The following is a 23,310-nucleotide window of genomic DNA, read 5'->3' on the forward strand; positions in this document are numbered from 1 at the left end:
AATCTCTAGAATAAGCATAGATAATAAGAGGGAATAAAAGCAAATACGATTTAAACAGTAAAACTTGAAGAAGTCGTTCTTAAATAATAATAAATAACGATGCTAAAACATAGATGTAGAGAACATATTGCTCTATATGAATGCAAAATAAGAATGTAATTTCAATCAAATTATGTCGTAACCTGACCAGCTTGAGTTTTTTAGGTTTGAGGCAGCTGGGATACGATATACCACCTCAATAATATTGTATATGTCTACGATAAAGTGGGAGTCAAGACTCCATAAGTGTACAGCGCAAGAAAGAACTTCTACTTCAGAATGGGACACAGTATCAGATTTCATAATGCTCTGATATTTTCTTTTCTTATTTTAGGTAAGTACTACTTTCGAATCAGAACGTAGCGTAATTATATAACCATACAGATATTGTCTTAAATGGGTAATATTGCTATTTACCTGTATTCATGTTCTTGACTTGCATTACTAAAAAAGGAGATGGTGAGTGGAAGTGCTTGTTTGTCTGTATGTTGTTTCAACGTAATAAGATGGAACTCTTGTATATCATAGTTGAAAGAGTTGTTCCCAGTGTCTTTCTCTTGCCCATTTAAAATCATCTCTGGAAAACCTTAGCTTACTAGTTTATTCTTATTCACGCTAGGCCCTTACATAAGGAACAGAAAGCTATGCCAGTATGATGTCTTGATGAAAACCACACTACGTCAAAAAAATATTAGAATCGTACAATATCTAAAATTCTTGAAAGCATAGAATTAAAATTGAATAGCAGCACAGATGTTAAAGTTAGACCCATCTATGATGCCTCAAACAATAAGGTACTTTTAAATCATGCATAACAGTTAAGACAAATCACGTGGTAGGGAATTGAAGCATTGTCAAGGAGATATTTAAGGAATCGTAGAAATTACAGCGGTACCATACTTACAGGAATGTTGTCAAAAGTTTTCTACTTAGACTTTTAAAACAGTTTTAAATAAACTTTCGAAGGAAATATGTATCTGAACTCGACAGTTATAAGTATTCAGGAAGTTAACTTGTGACTGGCTTTATAGCATTTTGGTTAACTTATAAACGAAGGAACCTCCAGTAAATATGAGACATGTATGTACAACGTACAATATACAAATATACAAATATATATATATATATATATATATATATATATATATATATATATATATATATATATGTGTGTGTGTGTGTGTGTGTGTGTGTGTGTATATATATATATATATATATATATATATATATATATATATATATGTATATATGTGTGTGTGTGAGAGAGATTTTCTCTATCTGAAAGGTGAAAGAGGAGTACTTAGTATACTAGAGATGTATGGTAAGAATTTGATTAAAAATGTAAGGCAGTGCGTGCTTAGACATGGAAGGGAGTTGGCGGAGATGGGGCTGTAGCTTAGCAAATAATATTAATAATAATTGGGAAGAAACTTGGGAGTGGCTATAGAAACCAATGTGTAGAGAGACGCTGAATCAAAAGGGACGAAAAGTAATTTTTTTTAAATAAATTGTTAGAGTATTTTATAGGATGGGGGAATAACTGAGAAAGTGAGAAATATCTAATAACTGAAGTGTTTTCAGATATTTTGAGGCGAATAGTGTATAATTCTGAAGTTGTAGCAGAGAGGAGAGGAAAATCTAGATTGCCAAATGCTGTTCCAGAGGTACAATAAAAAATGTCATAGAAGGTTTACTCAAGAATGGTACCGGCAATATAGCATCTATAAGTCATATTTGGTGATTTGTTCTTAACACTCTCTATTACTAGTGATTACTTATTACAAGGTAAATCTAATCAACAACATTATCATATTGTGTTTCTCAAGACAAAATTACATTAACTATTTTTTGCAGCAATGCCTTCAAATGGGTTGGAACTATTGACGAGATCCCTGAAGGATGCTTCTCCTATAATAGACCCAAAAGATGCCCTTTATAAAGATGATAACGTCGCTGCCGACACGGACTTGAAAGATACCTACTCATATACCAGTAAAAATACTTCATTTTATTCACGGGTGAAAAGGTCGGTGATTTTAAATATTTTCCGATTACTCTTAGAAATTCATGTTTCCACTTATCTAAAAGGATTACATTATCAGGCAAAGGCATCAATATAAAAACGCAGCTATAGATACGAAACTATAACAAAATTGTGATTTTTAATAAAATTCAATAATCCTCAAAATCTTATACAAACAAGAGTTTTATGTACCCTTTAAATAATTTAGTCAGAACAGCATTCAAGAAATAATAATAAAATAGTAGATAACCATCGCCTGATTTCACCTATGTAACCCACCATTAAGAGATGGGATTACCAACTTAATACACATTCATTACTACAATTTACTGGTAATTGCATGTCGTAATTACAGAATTAATGAAACAACCAGCGAGAAAGTTATGACGGAACTCCTAAAATTCATTATAGGGTCACTCACAGGACGAAACATATACATTTTTCACGAGGGACTTTTTCCAGGTAAGTTAGAATAACAATGCAAGTTATATTAACCTATACAAAACTGGCCTCTCAAATACAGAGTTCATTGATGTAATTATTTTAGTATATAAGAGGGAAAAACAAAATTTCAGCATGAAGTTATATTTACGTACATAAATAATTTTAGGATTTTAATCATAATTATCATATTGACAGGAAAATCTTTATTACATTATTTTTTTTTTCATTTTGATCATAATTATCATATTAACAATTAAAGTTTCAATACATTATTTTTTTTTCTAATTTAAATCATAATCATTATATTGACAAAATTTTCAATACATCTTATTTCTAATTCTAATCATAATTATCACACTGACAAGAAAATTTAATTTATACTTTTTATTATCAGATATATCTGCAACAGCCGATATTTGCTTCAGACGATGGGCTGAAGCGACAATTTTCCTCTGCGATGATGCCCTGAAGAACCTTCAGGATATCTTAGGGACTCAAAATACGGCCTCGAGTCCCCTGAACATCCTCGTCATTTGTTCAGAGTCGAACACAATGAAAATTTTCCAAAAGGTCAGATCTTATTTTTTTACATTCGAAAAAGGTTGTGCATAATTTCATTCCATTAAACTTCACTGTCAATCTTTAATTCCATCGTTACATTATAGCTATCTTATCCGACGCTACAAAAATCATTCATCCGGCCTCGTCGGTTGGTGCAGTACTTACTGTTGGGGAAATTGAATACACATGCCACACTCCTCTTCTTTCCCATCGTTTTCCCTACATTAAGGGGTCGGTTGCCTGATGCACCCTCTCCAATGTCTTCTATCAAGGGTATCCTCTTCCACCAAACCTTTTCTCTCCATATAATCATTCACCTTATCTCGCCATTTAATTCTCTCTCTCCTCGATCTTCTTCCTCTAACAAGTTCCTCCCAAGCCCTCCTCACTCCCTTCCCACCATTCATCCTCAACACGTGCCCACACTATCTAACTATAAATTTCTTAATATCCAGAATATTTCCTAACAATAAATATGATTCAGCTTGTATGTACACTATTAAAAATAATTTTACTTGCTTTTATACGATGAACTACAATTACAATGAATCTCTAAGTAGTCAGGATTCCATCATAAAAGTATCATTCATGATAATTTCTATACCTTTCAACCTATAATTTCTTAGACTCAGCACATTGTTTCCATGATGTTATCAACAAAATATAGTTAAATGAATTTTACTGTCTACTATGCTTCTAATTAGAACAGCACTTAACCACTCGAAATTATGGCATAATTTACTCAAAATGAATGCAAAATTGCTTTAATTCGCATGAAACAAAATTATCATTTTTATTGCATATCATAAAAAAGAGTAACTGGAAGAAAGTGGAACATTCAGAGGACACGACATGTCTTTCATGTAATTGCGTAGTCTCATAACTGAAAACTCTTAAGTTTATACCAGGTATCAGCAATTTCATATTTATACGCAAAACATCTCGACCTAAATTCACGGTTTGCCATTTCGGGGCAATTAAGTTATCTATTATAAATTTTAATCTAGAAACCCTTTGCCACAGAATAGCTCCTGTCGTCTTGCAATTTATTATCATTATTATTATTATTGTTATTATTTTTACTTGCTAAGCAACAACCCTAGTCGGAAAATCAAAATGCTATAAACCCGAGGGCTCCAACAGGAAAAATAGCCCAGTGAAAAAAGGAAATAAGGAAAATAGGGTACACTTTCTTCTATTTTGACTCTGCATTCATCCTTCTCTTATTTCCCGTATTAAGGATTCTGTTTTTTAGATGAAGTGCATACCCCATCCGATGCTTTTGGGGGTTTATATGGTTACAGCATTCTCTTCTTTGGCAGTCATCTATATTATAGAATAAATATAACAGGCTACTCCTATCGGAAAGATTTCTTCTCTAGTTAGTTAATCACTAATACTTTATTGTACTTCAACCATCCCACCACTGAATTAAACCATGATGTATTGACTACCATAGCTTAATATCTTCCATCTTTTCATTGCGGTTTATTAAAAAAAAATTATCAACTATTTTGCAATCATTGCATCTTTGAAGATAAAAATTATAAAATTGTATAAAATCAGAAAAGACAAATTATAAAAGAAAAATAATGATATGCGTTTTCCTACTTTGGATAGGTGTATAACTGAAAGTATACACTTGTATGAATAAAGTCCTGTCATTACGTCTAACCTTTTTTGTCTCAAATACTAGATTTAAATTTACCAAACTAAGATTTTCTTTTACTCCAGTTTACTCTCACATATAGGCCATCCAAAAAATCTTCTGACTCCAAGATGTACAGTTTCATCTTACAATTAGATCCGAATCTAATTTTGGTCCTTATGCTCCAAACAAGCATTTTTACTCTGGGAAATAATTCAAATAAAAAATAATACAAGGAGATGCTCTAAAGGAAGCTCTTTTTATTGGATTGATTGATTTAAAAGTTTTCAGGCATCCTGACATCTAAGGTCATTGACGCTCTTTTTACTGGAATTGCGAGCAAACTTCACATTCACATAGTAACAGAAGCAATATTTAATTTCAGATCCGCGAAAATGCTCTTGAGTCAGCTGATCTTCAGTGGTTTGTCATCCTGCAAAGCCATATAATAAGCGACGTTGTAAGATTTGTGAGGGAAGGCACTCAGGTAACACCTATACAAGCAATAATGCAGTAAGACAACAATTATAATCTTGATAAAATATGTGATCAATTGAATTAGGATATTACAATTTTTAAGCAGAAATAACATAATATTTCTCGATGAAGTGATTGGTATTGTTAGTATGTTTCCTAATACCTTAATTCTATTTCATAACTAAGATTCTTGTAAATGATTTTCTTCTCAAGAGAACCTGACCAAAATCTCTCAATTGGAGGTGAAATTCCACAACACTGATCTAGACTACCTTCTATGGTCCGCTAAGTGGTAGGACAATTGCGTCCCTGGACTTTTTCGTCCCAGCAATTTGCGTACTTGTACTTGTTTTTAGTGACCAGGTAATATTTGTTAAAAGATAAGGAAGTGACTCTCTGTCTATCTGTATGCATGTATATATGAATGTATGTATGTATGTATGTTATCACTCGATTACAGAACTGCTAATTACTGTAAATAAGCTATATGGCATAAAACCACTTAAGTACAGAACTGAGAATGACTGTACTTCACTATCATTTTACTTTTGTATATACGTAGACCTTTTGAAAACAATTCCTGATTTCTCTAGAAGCAGAAGAGACTTTTTATTCACGGCAGTTCAGCCCCAGTTTTCTTTTTGATTTGCTTTGTTTACATAGTGGTGAGCCACTAAGCTATTTTTTTCGTTTTGTTTTACTTATGTAATATATTGGACGTAGTTAACTTTTTCATAAACTTCGTTTATATAGTGGTGAACTACTAAGCTTTTTTTTGTTATCTTACTTGTGTAATATATTGTATAATTTCATGAATTTCTAGATTTTCTTCTAACGAACTGCTTATTTTTTTTATAGAAACTGAGTCCCATGTCACAGACACAATTTATGAAATCAAATACAGGTGGAGATATACTTGTTGATGAAAATCATCGTTACACTACCAAAAGAAAAAGTTTTTAAAGATAATAAAACGTGCAAATGAAATATTGATTTTATATATATATATATATATATATATGTATGTATGTACTTTCGTGTCCAGTATGACTAAAGGTACAACTATTGTTAAAGTATGAAGTATCTAAATTATTTGATGCCATTGAAACATATGCATATTCGGGGTGGATAAAGGTATAAGTAAAATTAGAGTGAAGGTAAAATTAGAGTGAAGGTAAAGATAAAAAGCTTTACAGAATCAGTAAAACGCACATATAAGTACGCAAATATCCGGGACACAATTGTCCGGGGACACAATTGTCCGGGGACGCAATTGTCCGGGACCCAAACATTCAGTGCGCAAATGTCATAGAACCGGTTCGCTATTAGAATAAAAATATTTTACCTGCTATAAGGCTGCTCTGATCAAATCCTGCTCAGATGAAGATCTGATATGATTATGAATGAGAGCAATGACTTAAGTAGGAAAACCCTCCTGGAACCAACAGTGGAACAGAACTACTTTGACTAAATTGTGGCCAGGCATTAAATAGATTGTGATTGTAATGAAAATCTACCTTTCCTATACCATGAATAAAGTGAGAGTATCAGACCTGGGCTATGGTAGAAGGGAGAAAGAATCTTGCATGAGCAGTAAACAGAACAAGATTGTACTTTACCTGAACTTTTCTGTTCTACTATTGTCGAAAACATATCTTTCATGAACTGTAAATAAAGTGAGGCTATACCTTACCTTGACAATAGTGAGAGTAAGACAATGCCTTGGATAAATAATGTCCAGCATTATGCTGAAAATGCATCTTGGGGAGAAAAAAAAACTTACCTGGCCCATGACGAATGTAACCTATGTTCTCCTCGGTTATGACTGAATTGGAATGCTAACATCTAGACTGTAACTGGATTGAGGTAGAACTTAGCTTAGACTGTGACCTAGGTAAAAATACCCTGAATTGACTGATGGACTAATTTGACACAACCAGAACTAAAAGTTAATCTTGCCTACATTGTGACTAGAGGCTGAGGAAAGCTGCATCTTGTTCTTGTTCAGAGACCAGAGAAATAATGCAATTTAAATGAACTGCGACCAGTCAGGTGGTTTCACCTACATCCCTGTTGGAACGAAACCATCACAAGAGAACTGAGCATAATAACTGTTCATTATTTTATAGATCACGTTCGCTGTAAAAGGACATTCTACCATCAACCATTACTACCTTATGGCATCGTACATCAATACTCACAACGATGTGTCGTAAGTATATTGGATAATCAATTCAGTTGAAATCTGTGACTTAATCTAATTACCCCCCTCTCTCTCTCTCTCTCTCTCTCTCTCTCTCTCTCTCTCTCTCTCTCTCTCTCTCTCTCTCTCTCTCTCTCTCTCTCTCTCAAACATAGTCTACGAACTTTAGATATGATGAAAACAGCTTATAAAATGTAGTTGGCCTTATTAAATTAAAAATGTTTCATGTATTGCTTTTAGTTGTTAATAAACCGTACACCTTTTTCTCATACATATATCAATATTTTTACACATTTATGAAATTGGTATAATCTCCTACACTGACCAACTTTCTAAAATTAGTCACAAAGAAAACCTTCCTGCCAGTCGGTTGTCATTAGCAAATTCTTTCCAGTATTAAGCTATTTAGCATACCCTAAAGTTTAAACATTCCTATCTTCCTTTGGTGCTTATCTTCCAAGAACAAAATATGTTGGTTGGTGGAGCTGGGATCTCTTATCAGGACCCAAAATCCACTTGAAAATGGGGCTTCATCGGGCTATCAAAGACAGCTATAGCGACTTCGGTGGTAGGAAGCTGAGAGTATCCATGCTTAACAATATGCCTTTCTGGATTCTGGAAGACCATAATGATGATAAAATTCATCCAGTTGGTGGAATTGACTTCACGTTACTGAAGATGCTTGGAGAAAAGCTCAACTTTACGTGAGTTCTTTTCACATCTGAATTCTTTTCTTTCAAGTAGCAAATATATCAGATGTCTTTGCAGTTTAACTAATATCTAATGACAGTTAAAATTATGAACCCAAGATATGTTCTCCCATTTCAGAGACAGGTAATCGATTACATTCAATTACTCAAGAACTTTTTTTTTTCGCAACTATCATGGGATACCCCACCAATTAAGAAAATATTCAACACCCCTCCAACAATTTGATAGGAATAAATATAAGCAAACAATAACGCTAAGTTCTAAGAGTCACCACTTTTACACATGTAACTAAAAACAAAACTTAATGTTTCTATCATAAATGAAAAGCTTGTACTGCAGATTAAAATTATTGTGTTAATCAAGATCAATTATTTACCATACACATATGACAGAGTTAAAACAACTAACACACCAATACAATATGAATACATTTTTACAAGAAATACAAAGAAACTAAGTTTGGGAAATCCTCCTTCATCTTGGTAAGTCTTCTTTCCCACCGTTATGCCTACATTAAGGGGTCGGTTGCCTGATGGGTCACCTCCAAAGCCTTCTATCTTAGTAAGTGAGCACGTACAAACATTACAGTAAAATGTAAGATCAATATTGTCCGAAAATATCGGAGTATCAGAGAAGAATGTAAAGTGCATTCTTGATTAGAGTACTTAAAATTTAGCCAGCATAGAATTAGACTGAATCAGAAACCTTTAGCCATCTCTGGCTATCAGGAATGGATGATATAAGTAGAATGTGTGGAAAAGTGGAGAAATTAAATACCTAGGTTACAAATCTCCAAGAAACAATCGTGATCTAAAATAAAATGGCATTTGGCATGACCCTAAAAGAAGAAGCAAAGACATTGTAACGGATTAATACTACCAAACAATGGAAAAACAATAAATGACCATGTTCATATGATAGGGTAAACCATACATCATGACACAGAACCAAACTTTGACAATGTTTACCAATGAAAATGTACACATTCAAAGGGGAATAGCAATCATACAACATACGTCACATAACCAAACTCATCGACAATCCCTATAGACTACCAAAAATTACTAGGTGCCTAATCCCTATGCTATGACAATTCAAACTCGAAGCCGTAATGGGTTATCACCTTAGAGAAAATAGCCAAAAAATCCATAATAAGCCTATATTTTCTAGCCTTGTGACAGAGAGGTCTTTCAAACTTATATATAAAAATACTATTGAAATTGAAATTCTGGACCACCTTCTAATCAGGAATTCGGCTTTAATTATCAATCTACTTTTCAAACTGAAAATTACTAATCCATGCCAAGTGAAAAGCCGAAAATAGAAGCTAATAGGTAATCATCCTGTAAAAATTATTATATATATATATATATATATATATATATATATATATATATAGATATATATATATATATATATATATATATATATATATATATATATATATATATATATATAACTCACAGGACGACTACGTGATATTCAGATGAAACACTGAAGACACAAGGAAAAATTAAACTACTGTAAAAACTGATCAGTTGCATCATCTATTTAGGACTTTACCAAGATGAAATCCCATTCAGTAGATGAAACCGATCAGTAATAATTTCCAAAACTGAGTGAATTAGATAATAAAATCTTTGCGACTCAATATTTAAAAAAAAAAAAAATTAGCCACCTGTATTAGTGACAAGATTTTCAAACATACACGATCACTCATATTTAAATGTGTATATATAAATTCATAATGCATATATACGATATACGATATGTAAATATCAAAAAGTACTAAGAATATATATTCTTGAGTATATAAAAGATGGGTTTATCAAAATTGAAGAAATAGCGACTTATCTACAGTATTTTACAATCAATACGATTTAGTTAAATTATTTGAATAAAACCGAGAAAACCTTTTACAACGTCCAGTTATAGAAAAAAAGGTTCAATGAATAACATAATTGGCTGCAATATATATATATATATATATATATATATATATATATGCGTGTGTGTGTACAGTACATATATACATTTATATATAAATATATATATATATATATATGTATATACATATATATATATATATATATATATATATATATATATATTTATATATAAACATATATATATATACATATATATACATGTATATATACATACATACATATATATATATATATATATATATATATATATATATATATATATATATATATGGCTTTAATTTTATGAACTGTAATGAATTTGAATATTTATCCTTTAAAATCACTATTTCTCTTGATAGGTTTGAGGCTTCACTTTCTCCAGACAGGCTGTGGGGAGGAGTCTTGAAAGACGGGAAGGTAACTGGGATGGTAGGTGCAGTTCATCGTCATGAAGTTCACCTAGCCATTAATGAACTAACGATCACAGGTGAGGTACCATTTTGGAAAAAATATATATACGCAGATAAGGTAACGTTATTTTGCACTAGTGCAGCTAGCATGTTGAAACTTGTCTTATTTATTATCCCGCAGTAATACGTGTTCATATTTGGTTCATGTTAAAAAAGAACAAAAGTGGGATTTCCTTTTGTTCCTCCTTGCCTGATGAGGGACTCAGCCAATTTTGATTGGTACTGCTAGAGTGCCATAGCTCACCCTAACTACCCTTCCATCACAAATGAAGCTTCATATGCTGACTCCCCTAATGCTGTTACCTCAAAGCAATTCACCATAAAGGGAGCCAAGGTAGCAGCAGGGCCTATTCCTTGCACGCTCTTTTTCCTCTCTCATATCTAACTTCCTGTCACCTGGGGTTTTCTTAACTACACCCATCCACCCAACCTTGACCTTTCTCTTGCACTTCTCCCCTCAACTCTTGTATTCATCACCTACTTCAACTGACGACCATTTTCCATCCTCTCTGCAGGGCTAAACCACCACAACATATTCATATCCAGACTAGCTGCTATTTCATTCCTCACACCTGTTCTCACTCATACTACTTCTTTCCTAACCGTATCCAACCGACATACACCAACCATACTCCTCAGACGCTTCACCTCGAACATATTCAATTTCTGTCCTTCCGTCATTTTCATTCCCCACAACTTCAATCTATACATCGCATTTGGAACACTCACTTTCTCATACAGAACTCTCTTTAGATTGATTCTTAACCCTCTATTCTTTACTACTCCTTTCACAGCCCCGAACACTTTATTATTATTATTATTATTATTACTATCCAAGCTACAACCCTAGTTGGAAAAGCAAGATGTTATAAGCCCAGGGGCTCCAACAGGGAAAAATAGCTCAGTGAGGAAAGGAAATAAGGAAATAAATAAATGGAGAGAACATATTAACAATAAATCATTCTAAAATAAGAAACAACGTCAAAACAGACATGTCATATAATAAACTATCAACAACATCAAAAACAAATATGTCATAAATAAATTATAAAAAGACTATGTCTGCCTGGTCAACAAAAAAGCATTTGCTCCAACTTTGAACTTTTGAAGTTCTACTGATTCAACCACCCGATTAGGAAGATCATTCCACAACTTGGTCACAGCTGGAATAAAACTTCTAGAGTACTGCGTAGTATTGAGCCTCGTGATGGAGAAGGCCTGGCTATTAGAATTAACTGCCTGCCTAGTATTACGAACAGGATAGAATTGTCCAGGGAGATCTGAATGTAAAGGATGGTCAGAGTTGTGAAAAATCTTATGCAACATACATAATGAAATAATTGAACGACGGTGCCAGAGATTAATATCTAGATCAGGAATAAGAAATTTAATAGACCGTAAGTTTCTGTCCAACAAATTAAGATGAGAATCAGCAGCTGAAGACCAGACAGGAGAACAATACTCAAAACAAGGTAGAATGAAAGAATTAAAACACTTCTTCAGAATAGATTGATCACCGAAAATCTTGAAAGACTTTCTCAATAAGCCTATTTTTTGTGAAACTGAAGAAGACACAGACCTTACATGTTTCTCAAAAGTAAATTTACTGTCGAGAATCACACCTAAAATTTTGAAAGAGTCATACATATTTAAAGAAACATTATCAATACTGAGATCCGGATGTTGAGGAACCACCGTCCTTGACCTACTTACAATCATACTTTGAGTTTTGTTAGGATTCAACTTCATACCCCATAATTTGCACCATGCACTAATTCTAGCTAAATCTCTATTAAGGGATTCACCAACCCTAGATCTACATTCAGGGGATGGAATTGATGCAAAGAGAGTAGCATCATCTGCATATGCAACAAGCTTGTTTTCTAGGCCAAACCACATGTCATGTGTATATAGTATGAAAAGTAATGGGCCAAGAACACTACCCTGTGGAACACCAGAGATCACATTCCTATAATCACTATGGTGCCCATCAACAACAACTCTTTGAGATCTATTACTTAAAAAATCAATAATAATGCTAAGAAACGACCCACCCACTCCCAACTGTTTCAGTTTGAAAACAAGGGCCTCATGATTAACTCGGTCAAAGGCAGCACTAAAATCAAGGCCAATCATACGAACTTCCCGACCACAATCAAGGGATTTCTGTACAGCATTGGAGATTGTAAGAAGGGCATCACATGCTCCAAGGCCTTTACGAAAACCAAATTGCAAACTAGGGAGTAGATGATTACCTTCAGCAAACCTATTAAGACGTTTTGCCAGAAGACGTTCAAAAACTTTAGATAATATGGGAGTTATTGAAATTGGGCGGTAATCAGTGGGACTTGAGCTACCACAAACACATTTACATAGAGGAGTAACATTACCAATTCTCCAACTAGTGCTAAAAGCTCCTCTTCTTGCTAACTTGCGCAAAATAACAGATAACTTTGGAGCTAAGAAATCTGCTGTCTTTATAAAAAACAAAGGAAAAATACCATTTGGGTCTACACCTCCATAAGCATCAAGGTCCATCAACAGAGCTTTAATCTCACGAGATCGAAAAGCTAAACTAGTTAGTTTAGCCTCAGGAAAACAGGAATGAGGAAGTTCAAGTTTTTCATTACTCTGTTTACTGTCAAAAACATCAGCCAAAAGGGTTGCCTTTTCCTTTGGACAGTGAGTGACTGAGCCATCTGGTTTAAGTAAAGGAGGAACTGTTGCATCTACACCAAAGAGTGCAGATTTAAGGGTAGACCACCATTTATGTTCCTGAGTTGTACCAGAAAGTGTTTCTTTTATGGTTAGATTGTACTCCTTTTCAGTTGAGGCATAAACTCTCTGAGCAAAATCTCGAAGCTGAGTATAGTTGTTCCAGGTCAAATCTGATCTGTTACCCTTCCAAAGTTGATAGGCCTCCTGCTTCTCCAAAAAAGCACGTCTACAATCATTATTGAACCACGGTTTGTCCTTCACTCGGTACCTTAGCACACGAGAAGGGATACGCCTATCAATTATGTTGACTAGATTCTCATTCAAAGGGACAACAGGATCTACACTATTATATAATTGTGACCAATTCAAGCACAAAAGATCATGTAAAATCCCATTCCAGTCTGCTTGGGATTTCATATAAATTTTACAAGAATATGATATATCAGGGACAGGCTGCTCAGACTTCACTAATAATGAAATCAAGGCATGATCAGATGTCCCGACTGGAGAACCAACCTTACCAGTTATAACGCCAGGGGAGTCAGTGTATACAAGGTCCAAGCAATTACCAGACCTGTGAGTAGCTTCATTTATGATTTGCTCACAGCCTGATTCAGAGGCAAAGTCTAAAGCTCTTAAGCCATGGCGATCGGTAGGAGAGATAGAACTTAACCACTCCCTATGGTGAGCATTAAAATCACCAACAAAGACAAAAGAAGCCTTTCTATCATCTTCTTGTATCTTAGCCATAATGGTAAGAAGACAATCGAAGATAGAATCATCCATGTCTGGATTCCGGTAGATTGAACATAAATAAAAGTTGTTATGCCTGCCACAAACTTTTATTACCTGAATCTCATGACATCCACATTGATAGCAGGACTTATGAGAAGCAGGGTACTCGGTCCTGATATACACCGCCATTCCCCGGGCCCTAGGGATGGCATCACGTTTCAACATTATTGGCTTCTTGAAACCAGTTATAAGGAGCTCAGATGAGTGCCTCATATTAGAAACCAAAGTTTCTGAGCACAAAAGAATATCATACTGTCTGGACGCAACTGTAAGGTCTTGGATATTTGCATGAAGACCACGAATATTGCAATACAGAAGACGACATTGACGAAATCTAGGACGTACTGGTCCCGGATTTCGCTCAATGTCTCCAGACAGCATAAGAATTAATAGAAAAATAAAAAAAGAGACATCATACTTAAAAACTAGATTAACAAGAATTATAACAAAAACAATACGTACAGAATTATAAACAAAGTGATTGATGATACCCATAGACTATAGTAAAAAGTCGGAAAAACTGGTCAACATGGAGGAGCCGATACACCATGCAAGGCTAAATACCCTCCAGGATAGCCACTTCAACTGAAGGGAGGACAGTAAGGATGGTTTTGAGAAGAAAAAGAATCAGAAAAAGGAAAAGACAACCTCTTGATAAACCACCAGGCATCCATGGCCCTTCTATTAAGCCTGCCCAACACACCATTTCAAAAAAACAAGAGGAAGAAAAAAAAATAAGATAGAATAGTGTGCCTAAGTGTACCCTCAAGCAAGAGAACGTCCTTCATTTACTCTCTGCGTACATTTAGTTCAACGCCATCATTTGCATCAACAACAGAACCCTAGTACTTAAACTGACTGATCTACTTCAACTAACTCTCTATTCAACATAACATTCAATCTAGCACCACCCTCCCTTCTTGTGCATATCATAACCTTACTCTTACTCACATTCACTCGCAATTTCCTTCTCTCACGTACCGTTCCAAACGCTGACACTAATCAGCATAGCTTCTCCAAGTCTGCAACCAACACAGTATCATCTGCAAACAGCAACTGATTCAACACCCATTCATGATCACTATCATCGATCAGTTTCAATCCTCGACCTCAGGATGCCTGAAAACTTTAAATCAATCAATCAATCCTCGACCAGGCATTCGAGCATTCACCTCTCTTACAGCTCCATTAACAAACAGATTGAACAACCATGGCAACATCACACATCACTGTCTCAGTTGCACTCTCACTAGAAAGCACTTACTTCATTCCCTGCACTAACACACGTTTTACTGCCTATGTATAAACTCTTCACTGCTGGCAACTACCTTCCACCAATTCCATACTACTTTATCACATTCCACATCATACCCCTATCAATTCCTTCATAAGTATTCTCCAGACCAATAAATGAAAAATATACCTCCTTACCTTTTGCCAAATATTTCTCACATATCTGCCTAACTATAAAAATCTGATCTATACATCATTTACCTCTTCTAAATCCACCCTGAACCTCCAAAATTGTCTTCTTTTATCTTTAATCCTATTAATTTACACTATACCATATACTTTTCCAACCACACTCAATAAATTAATACCTATAGAATTACAACACTCATGCACATATTCTTCGCAAAATATTTGAGATTAAGACATAATTCTTTTGTTCCCATCTTAAAAACCTCTACTTAATGCAAATGGTGAATGTATAGGCCATTCCATGCATGTTTGTTATAGGAAAGAACGGGGCTTTGGTAAGGAAAATACAGAAGTCTATCCCAGATGAAAGCTGCAGGTTACACAATACAAAAACAATGCAGAGACCAAGGGAAAATTTCAGAGCTTCAAAAATTCAGAGAATGCAAACGCTCAAGTTGAGCAATATAAACATCCTTCCAGCCCCGTAAAGGTTCAATCTTCATAAAATTACATTCCTTCAGTATCCTCCTAAACACTTCGTCACTTGTTATTCATGAGCTTCCCTTTAACTACTAAATTATCTTTATACTATACAAGACATTTGTGCATTTCTGCTAAAAGTAGAAAACAAAATAAATGAATCCAAAAACTAACTCACCGATTCGACAATTTCCATTTCCAGGTACTACTCGAAGATAAATAATAATTGTAATTATAACTGCAATAAAAATAAATGTAAAATATTAATTCCAGCACCTCGTGAAAAGGCCGTCGACTTTACAATACCTTACTTTTTGGAGTCTACTACAATCGTCACACCAGCACCTTCGAAGCTATTAAATCCACAAGCTGTGTTCTCACCATTCAAGCCCATGGTTAGTAAGAGATATTACATACGTACAGATACAGGTTACAAATGACTAAACTAAAAGATTAAATGTTACCATTTTTTTTTTTTTAGATTTTATTCAGTAAAAATTGGGGTAACGTGGAGTAAATATTAATAGATTATATTCCCACTGTTTAGTCGACACTATCTTAATAGATTACATTCCCAATGTTTGGTCGACACTATCTAAGAATGGTATATCTACAATATTCCAATAATTTTTTTTTTCTATATTTGCCATTCTATCTTCGGAAAGGCTCTACGGAACTTAGAGTTTCATGGCGTAACATCAATCTTTGAGATTATAGAGAACATAAAAACCAACCATGTCATTTTCCTCATTAGCACTTTAATTTACAGAGTTTGCAAACTACCAGGGTCTGTTTTTCCATAATGCCGTAAGCTCAATATTTGTCAGCATTTTGAATTTCATCCAAAGATTTTATTAACTTTTGTAGTGAATTGATCTCTTTAATAGAATTAAGAAAATTAAAGTCATTGTCTAATTGAATCACTGGAAAAGGCACATGGTATTTTTAAAAGCACAATATTTCTAGAACAATCACTAGATCAGCTGCACTAAGTGTCAGATCGCATAACAATTACGATGTTGAATAAATTTACTGGATATACGGTAGTATTTGACATCTGTCACTAACTATGATTACGTAAATTTAACTGATGTCCTACGATAGAATATAGATTTTTAACAGTAATCTATTTAATTAGCTATTTTATATTACCACCAGAACTTAGCCAGAATGACATGGCTACTGGTGAATGAACTAAGAAATGGACGGATGAACTGCTATATGACCAGAAAAAGTTAAAAGCAGGTGATTTGAGAGAATGAATCTTTACACGAAGAAATTTCAGAAATAAAGACCATTAATCAAAATACCACAAACTCTTGGAAAAAAAAAACGCGTTATACAAAATTTGTGACATGCATGTATAGAATAATAAAGTAAAAGTGACCACTCTCATTTTCCAGGTCTGGGGCTTATTTGCTTTTTCAACTCTGCTGATAGGCTTTACAGTGAAAGCATTTGGTTGGGTACGTTGGAAACTTTTGGACGAGGACCCAAAATATCATCCATCACTCGGTGAAATGACATTCAATTTCTTTCGATCAACTGTCACCCAAGGAAACCTACTTAATCCACAAAGCTGGTGCTTCAGAAGCTTATTCTGCAGCTGGTTCTTTTTCTGTCTGCTTGTAACGAGTAAGTTTAAAGTCACAGTTTAAATAAATATGTTTACTTTCTTATTGCTATGGTCATGTTGCTTAGGACAATTCTTCTGAATTTCAAAGACAATTTTAATCAATAAAATGCAATATCTTTGTAAAATTTCTGAATTGTTATTTTTAGATCCTCCTTTTCCCAGTTAATTCTTACTGAATTAAAAAAGACATTATACCTGAAAAACACCGAGGGGAGGTTTAGGTTAGGAATCATTCTCCAAATTTATGTTGTCAAGGCATTTTCAATTAATGTTAATTACTACATTCTCCCAACATAAATTCTTAAATACTTCTTCTAGGCACGGTGTGAATAATTAAGGATATATACATACATACATATATATATATATATATATATATATATATATATATATATATATATATATATATATAAATATAAATAAATAAATATGTATATATATATATATATATATATATATATATTATACACACTCATATATACATATATATATATATATATATATATATATATATATATATATATATATATATATATGTATTATACACACACACACATATATATATATATATATATATATATATATGATATATATACTTATATATATGTATTATACACACACACACACACACATATATATATATATATATATATATATATATGTGTGTGTGTGTGTGTGTGTGTGTGTCAAGCAATTTACTCTCCCAGAGAATGGGTTCAGAATTAATAGGCAACAATTACTAGAATGTTTACCCCTTATCTACCAAACCCATATATCCTAAACAGAAACCTTTCACAGCATGAGATTCTTCACGTGTCAATTGCTAAAGCTCATTGGCATATATACAATAACGTTCCTACTCTTTTAAATTATACAACCTCTCTTCTTCTACCGTCTGCAAGCCTGTGAACTCGGCAAACTGTACCTACTCTTTTCTTCTCATTAAACAACCACGCTCTTATTATTTTCCCAAGCTAACATTCTATTATTCAAATCTCTCCTCTTTGCCATCAATCACTTTATTTACTACAAATTACCTACAAAGGTCAACCCCTTTCCATTCCTCCAATTACTGTATACTTGTTCTTACTTTTAGCTCTCATCACTTACAAAAGTTTTGAAGCTGTTTTGGTAGTTTCTGAATCTCTTCACCATCTTACGGAAACTAGACATTTTAATTAAAAACCCTTTCTTTAAATGACAAATTTTCATTCAAATTTATGGTAATTTTTCTTATTTTTTGTTACCCCATTTATAAAAGTAAACCAAACTATATCGTTAATAACGCATCACTGTACTTATTGACATAGATATTGCCTACTTCATTTTGTCAAAATAACCAAAATACGGTGGAATGTACTAGTTATTATAAATTTAGGGAAAGTTAAGTTTTATCAAATATCACGAAAGACGCCAAGGCTTGTATAATTAGTTAAATATTGACTACCCTGATTCATAAACACAATGATATATATATATATATATATATATATATATATATATATATATATATATATACATATATATTTATATGTAGTAGGTTGGACAGGGCACCAGCAACCCATTGAAATACTACCGCTAGAGAGTTATGGGGTCTTTTGACTGGCCAGACAGTACTACATTGGATCCTTCTCTCTTTTTACGGTTCATTTTCCCTTTGCCTGCACACACACACACACACACACACACACACACACACACACACACCGAATAGTCTGGCCTATTCTTTACATATTTTCCTCTATCCTCATATACCTGACATCACTGAGATTACCAAACAATTTATCATCTCAAGGGGTTAACTACTGCACTGTAATTGTTCGGTGGCCACTTTCCTCTTGGTAAGGGTAGAAGAGACTCTTTAGCTATGGTAAGCAACTCTTCTAGGAGAAGGACACTCCATTGTTCTCTAATCTTGGGTAGTGCCATATCCTCTGTACCATGGTCTTCCACTGTCTTGGGTTAGAGTTCTCTTGCTTGAGGGTACATCCGGGCTTACTATTCTATTCTATTTCTCTTCCTCTTATTTTGTTAAGGTTTGTTATAGTTTATATGAGATATTTATTTTGATGTTACTCTTCTTAAGATATTTTATTTTTCCTTGTTTCCTTTCCACACTGGGCTATTTTCCCCGTTGGAGCCCCTGGGATTATAGCATTCTGCTTTTCCAACTGGGGTTGTAGCTTAGCAAGTAATAATAATAATAATAATAATAATAATAATAATAAATATATATATATATATATATATATATATATATACACACACAATATATATATATATATATATATATATATATATATATATATATATATATATATATATTCTTAGTAATCTTAACATTTGTGTTTGTGTCGGTATCTATGTATGCATGCACGTATTTAAATACATATAGATTAAAAAACATGAAACACTGAAAGGTTTTCATTGTTCATTAGCTCTGTATTCGGGAATCCTGATCTCTGTCCTGACCGTCCCAACCTATGAGAAACCTATCAACTCTTTAGAGAACCTTCTGGATGCCATGAAACACCGGGGCACCAAGCTCATACTGGGATGTGGATCCAATAACGAATTCATCTTCAGTGTAAGTGGAAGTTCTCTAGATGTATGTTTAACTGGAAAACACATTCAATTTGAACCTCTTTTCCTGTGACTTTTTCGTCTTATCGGAATAAATTACAGTATTTTTTCTTAAATCTATGTATGATATGACTATTATACCACTGTAATAATAAACTTTGAACTTCCTTACCATAACCAAGACAGATGAACGTTCTTTGTAATACACATAAAAACCTACCACTATATCCTGCGTGATATAAAGTACTGGCATTGTCTGGCAAGGACATGTCAAAAACATGAGATTTAGTTTCCGTGGCAATGTAACATTAAAATACTCGAGAAAAAAATCAATTACATATTAGGCAAGAGCTTTCTATAATTTCCTTACTTGAAAGTTCGCAACAAATGATCATATTCCCTCAATTAATGAATAAAATAACCAATATTTTCTTGCTCTTCTCTCAATTTTAATTTAGGACCGATGTTCCTCTCATAATTTGGTCTTGCACTTCCACTCCTAATAAACAGTTCACGCACTTCCGTCTTGGTCCCCCTCTGCCAGACCTTCAAAAGCACTTCCAAACCATTACTTATTACCACACATCCCTCACAACATACATGGTATAACACTTCAAATATCTCTTCCTGTACATTCCATAAAATTTCTTTACTTTAATTCTTCGTCTCACTCTTTCGTTTCTCACCATTCCCATTCCTGTAAGCCATAACCCGCATCAACATTATCGTCTCAGGCCCGTACAATTTTGTCCCCGGTATTTCACCCACTGTCCATCTTTCAACCCCTTAAATGGGATAATATAAACCTGTCCAGGTCGGAAAAAAAGAGACGTGGGCCAACAATCAAGGTAAATAGTTTTGTTGAGTTTATATACATATGAACTCATAACCATTCATTCATATTTTCCCACCTTTGTTTCATCTACAGAGCATCTCCATATAACACAGTCACATCTAATTATGTTTTCTCTAGGTTATAAAACATCCCATATCGATCTGTGTCTCTCTTCCGTAGATAATTCATAATCAACGTATGAGAAAAAGGCATTTGTTGTCCCCCAAAAAGACATAGAATTAAACTATTTGCCCTATACTATTGTGTAGTTTCCGGGTCGTGATTTTAAATGATCCTTACTCATATCATAATGGTATGAAAGCTCAAGTTTATACCCCCAATAATTTCAATACTCCCAGATGCCTCCATAGGTATAGTTATCCTACCTCTTCCTTCTTGATGCTCAAAGATGTTTTCTGACACAAATGACAATTATTTGGCAGATGACTGATCAAAAAATCTACCAAGATATTTGGGCGTTGTTCGATCGCAGCGTAGGGTGTATCAATACATGGGACGAAGGCATCGAAAAGGTTTGTTGAATGAATTATTGTATTCAATTTCTTACATATCATTTTGAATTGGCTTCATTGCAGAACCTTAATATTGTTAACATGGATTTAAAATATTTTATATATACAGTATGTATGTGTGTATATATATGTATACAGTGTGTATATATATATATATATATATATATATATATATATATATATATATATATATACATATATATATATATATATATATATATATATATATATATATATATATATATATATATATATATACAAACTTGTGCACGAATCATGCTATATTTACAGCACTTAAGACTGTTTGTCTGAGTAACCTCATATATTCAATCTAATACTCCACTCGACAGGTATTAACAGGCAATTACGCTTTTACGAATAATCGGATGGGGGCAGAAGTACGAGCCAGCCTGCGAGGCCATCAGAAATTTCATTTTGCGCACAATGAATTCTACCCGCATGGGTATAGCATTGCCTGTCCTACAGGATCGCCTTACAAGTCTGTTTTTGAGAAAGAGTAAGTTCTCTCTCTCTCTCTCTCTCTCTCTCTCTCTCTCTCTCTCTCTCTCTCTCTCTCTCTCTCTCTCTCTCTCTCTCTCTCTCTCTCTCTCTCATCTGTGCTTGTATTCTTAAAGGAGAGAGATTCTATTACAATGTAATAAATATCCACGAATGAAATACTATTAGGTTTATGAATAGTTTTAATGCCCATTCCGTTAATTTTCATTTTAGGTTCAGGCGATAATCATTTTGAGTTAGTTAATTATCAATTATACATATGCTAAAGTTTATTCCAGGACACTTAGATATGGAACACTTCCAGCACGTCATCAAAATTAATTTTTTACATGGTATGAAAAACCTTATTTAGGTAACATTTTCAGCCATACCTAAAACATTTCAATCTGTATTAGCATAAGGTTAAAAAAGTTGATTAATATCATAACCAACAGTATCATTCAATTTATTTGAATATTTCACAGTAATCTAATTAAATCTTTCTTTAATTATAGCTAAATATACTTGACAACTGAAAGTATGCTACTAGGTTTTCATTTCAGACTTATTGAACTATGAAAAATTTGCACCAAATATCTAACAATGATTAAATATCAGAATTAAGGATGAACCCTCCTATACCGACAGATTAATATGGCTGATGTCAACTGGTCTGATACAGAAGTTAGCTAGAACGGAGCTCATCAAATCCCAGAAGCCAGTTACAAGCACCGAGAAAGACAAAGAAGCTTTCACCATTCAGCATTTGCAGGCTGGATTCTATCTACTGGTTATGGGTTACATTGTTGCCACTGGAATCTTCATAAGTGAGATGGTTTACTATCACTACCTGACTTGGATCGTATCTTGAAAGGACTCCTCGACTGCTTGTACTAAATCTACCTCACACCGAAAATTTTCATTTCCATATTGAACTATTACTTCACGATATGAATGTAACGTTAATGCACACATAAATAGCCACCTGAAAAGGACTTCAAAATATAACCTCCACAATATGCCCTAATATATCCAATTCTAATATAATATGACTTATTATATCCCGTCCTTATATGCAATAAAATAAATGTTAAAATCTTGAATTGGGAATTTTTTGGTATAAAAAAACCTTAACGCCAACACACACAAAGTTGGGAGAATGGCGATATATTACATTGTTCAAGTTTGTCCAACTCGAAAACATACGAATGAATTTTAATGAATTTGGCGATCACATTCATTATATGACTCGGCAGCTCATTAACATTTTGTAAGTATTGATAATACACAGATAATATATTGTTGT

The 23,310-nt window shown here is 33.6% G+C and overlaps 1 protein-coding gene across 1 annotated transcript; it reads left to right on the plus strand.

The window, feature by feature from the left end:
* The first annotated feature begins 210 nt into the window (after positions 1-210).
* LOC137622064 (glutamate receptor ionotropic, delta-2-like) lies at positions 211-23,066 on the plus strand. The gene is made up of 14 exons (XM_068352544.1): positions 211-373; positions 1,894-2,065; positions 2,418-2,524; positions 2,901-3,076; positions 5,101-5,202; positions 7,322-7,404; positions 7,857-8,099; positions 10,394-10,521; positions 16,193-16,314; positions 17,323-17,554; positions 19,994-20,142; positions 21,417-21,506; positions 21,857-22,023; positions 22,653-23,066. Exons 1-14 carry the CDS (start codon positions 319-321, stop codon positions 22,873-22,875), a joined length of 2,049 nt encoding a protein of 682 aa, XP_068208645.1. The 5' UTR covers positions 211-318; the 3' UTR covers positions 22,876-23,066.
* The last annotated feature ends 244 nt before the right edge of the window (positions 23,067-23,310 follow it).

Source organism: Palaemon carinicauda, chromosome 2, assembly GCF_036898095.1.
Source record: "Palaemon carinicauda isolate YSFRI2023 chromosome 2, ASM3689809v2, whole genome shotgun sequence".
NCBI classification, from domain to species: domain Eukaryota; kingdom Metazoa; phylum Arthropoda; class Malacostraca; order Decapoda; family Palaemonidae; genus Palaemon; species Palaemon carinicauda.

What these genes read in the sequence shown, in the direction of transcription:
- LOC137622064 (XM_068352544.1), top strand. Translation starts at nt 319, where the DNA reads ATGGGACACAGTATCAGATTTCATAATGCTCTGATATTTTCTTTTCTT. An exon ending in AATACTCACAACGATGTGTC is followed by an intron (nt 7,405 to 7,856) that starts GTAAGTATATTG and finishes TTATCTTCCAAG; the next exon opens with AACAAAATATGTTGGTTGGT. An exon ending in TAATGAACTAACGATCACAG is followed by an intron (nt 10,522 to 16,192) that starts GTGAGGTACCAT and finishes TATTAATTCCAG; the next exon opens with CACCTCGTGAAAAGGCCGTC.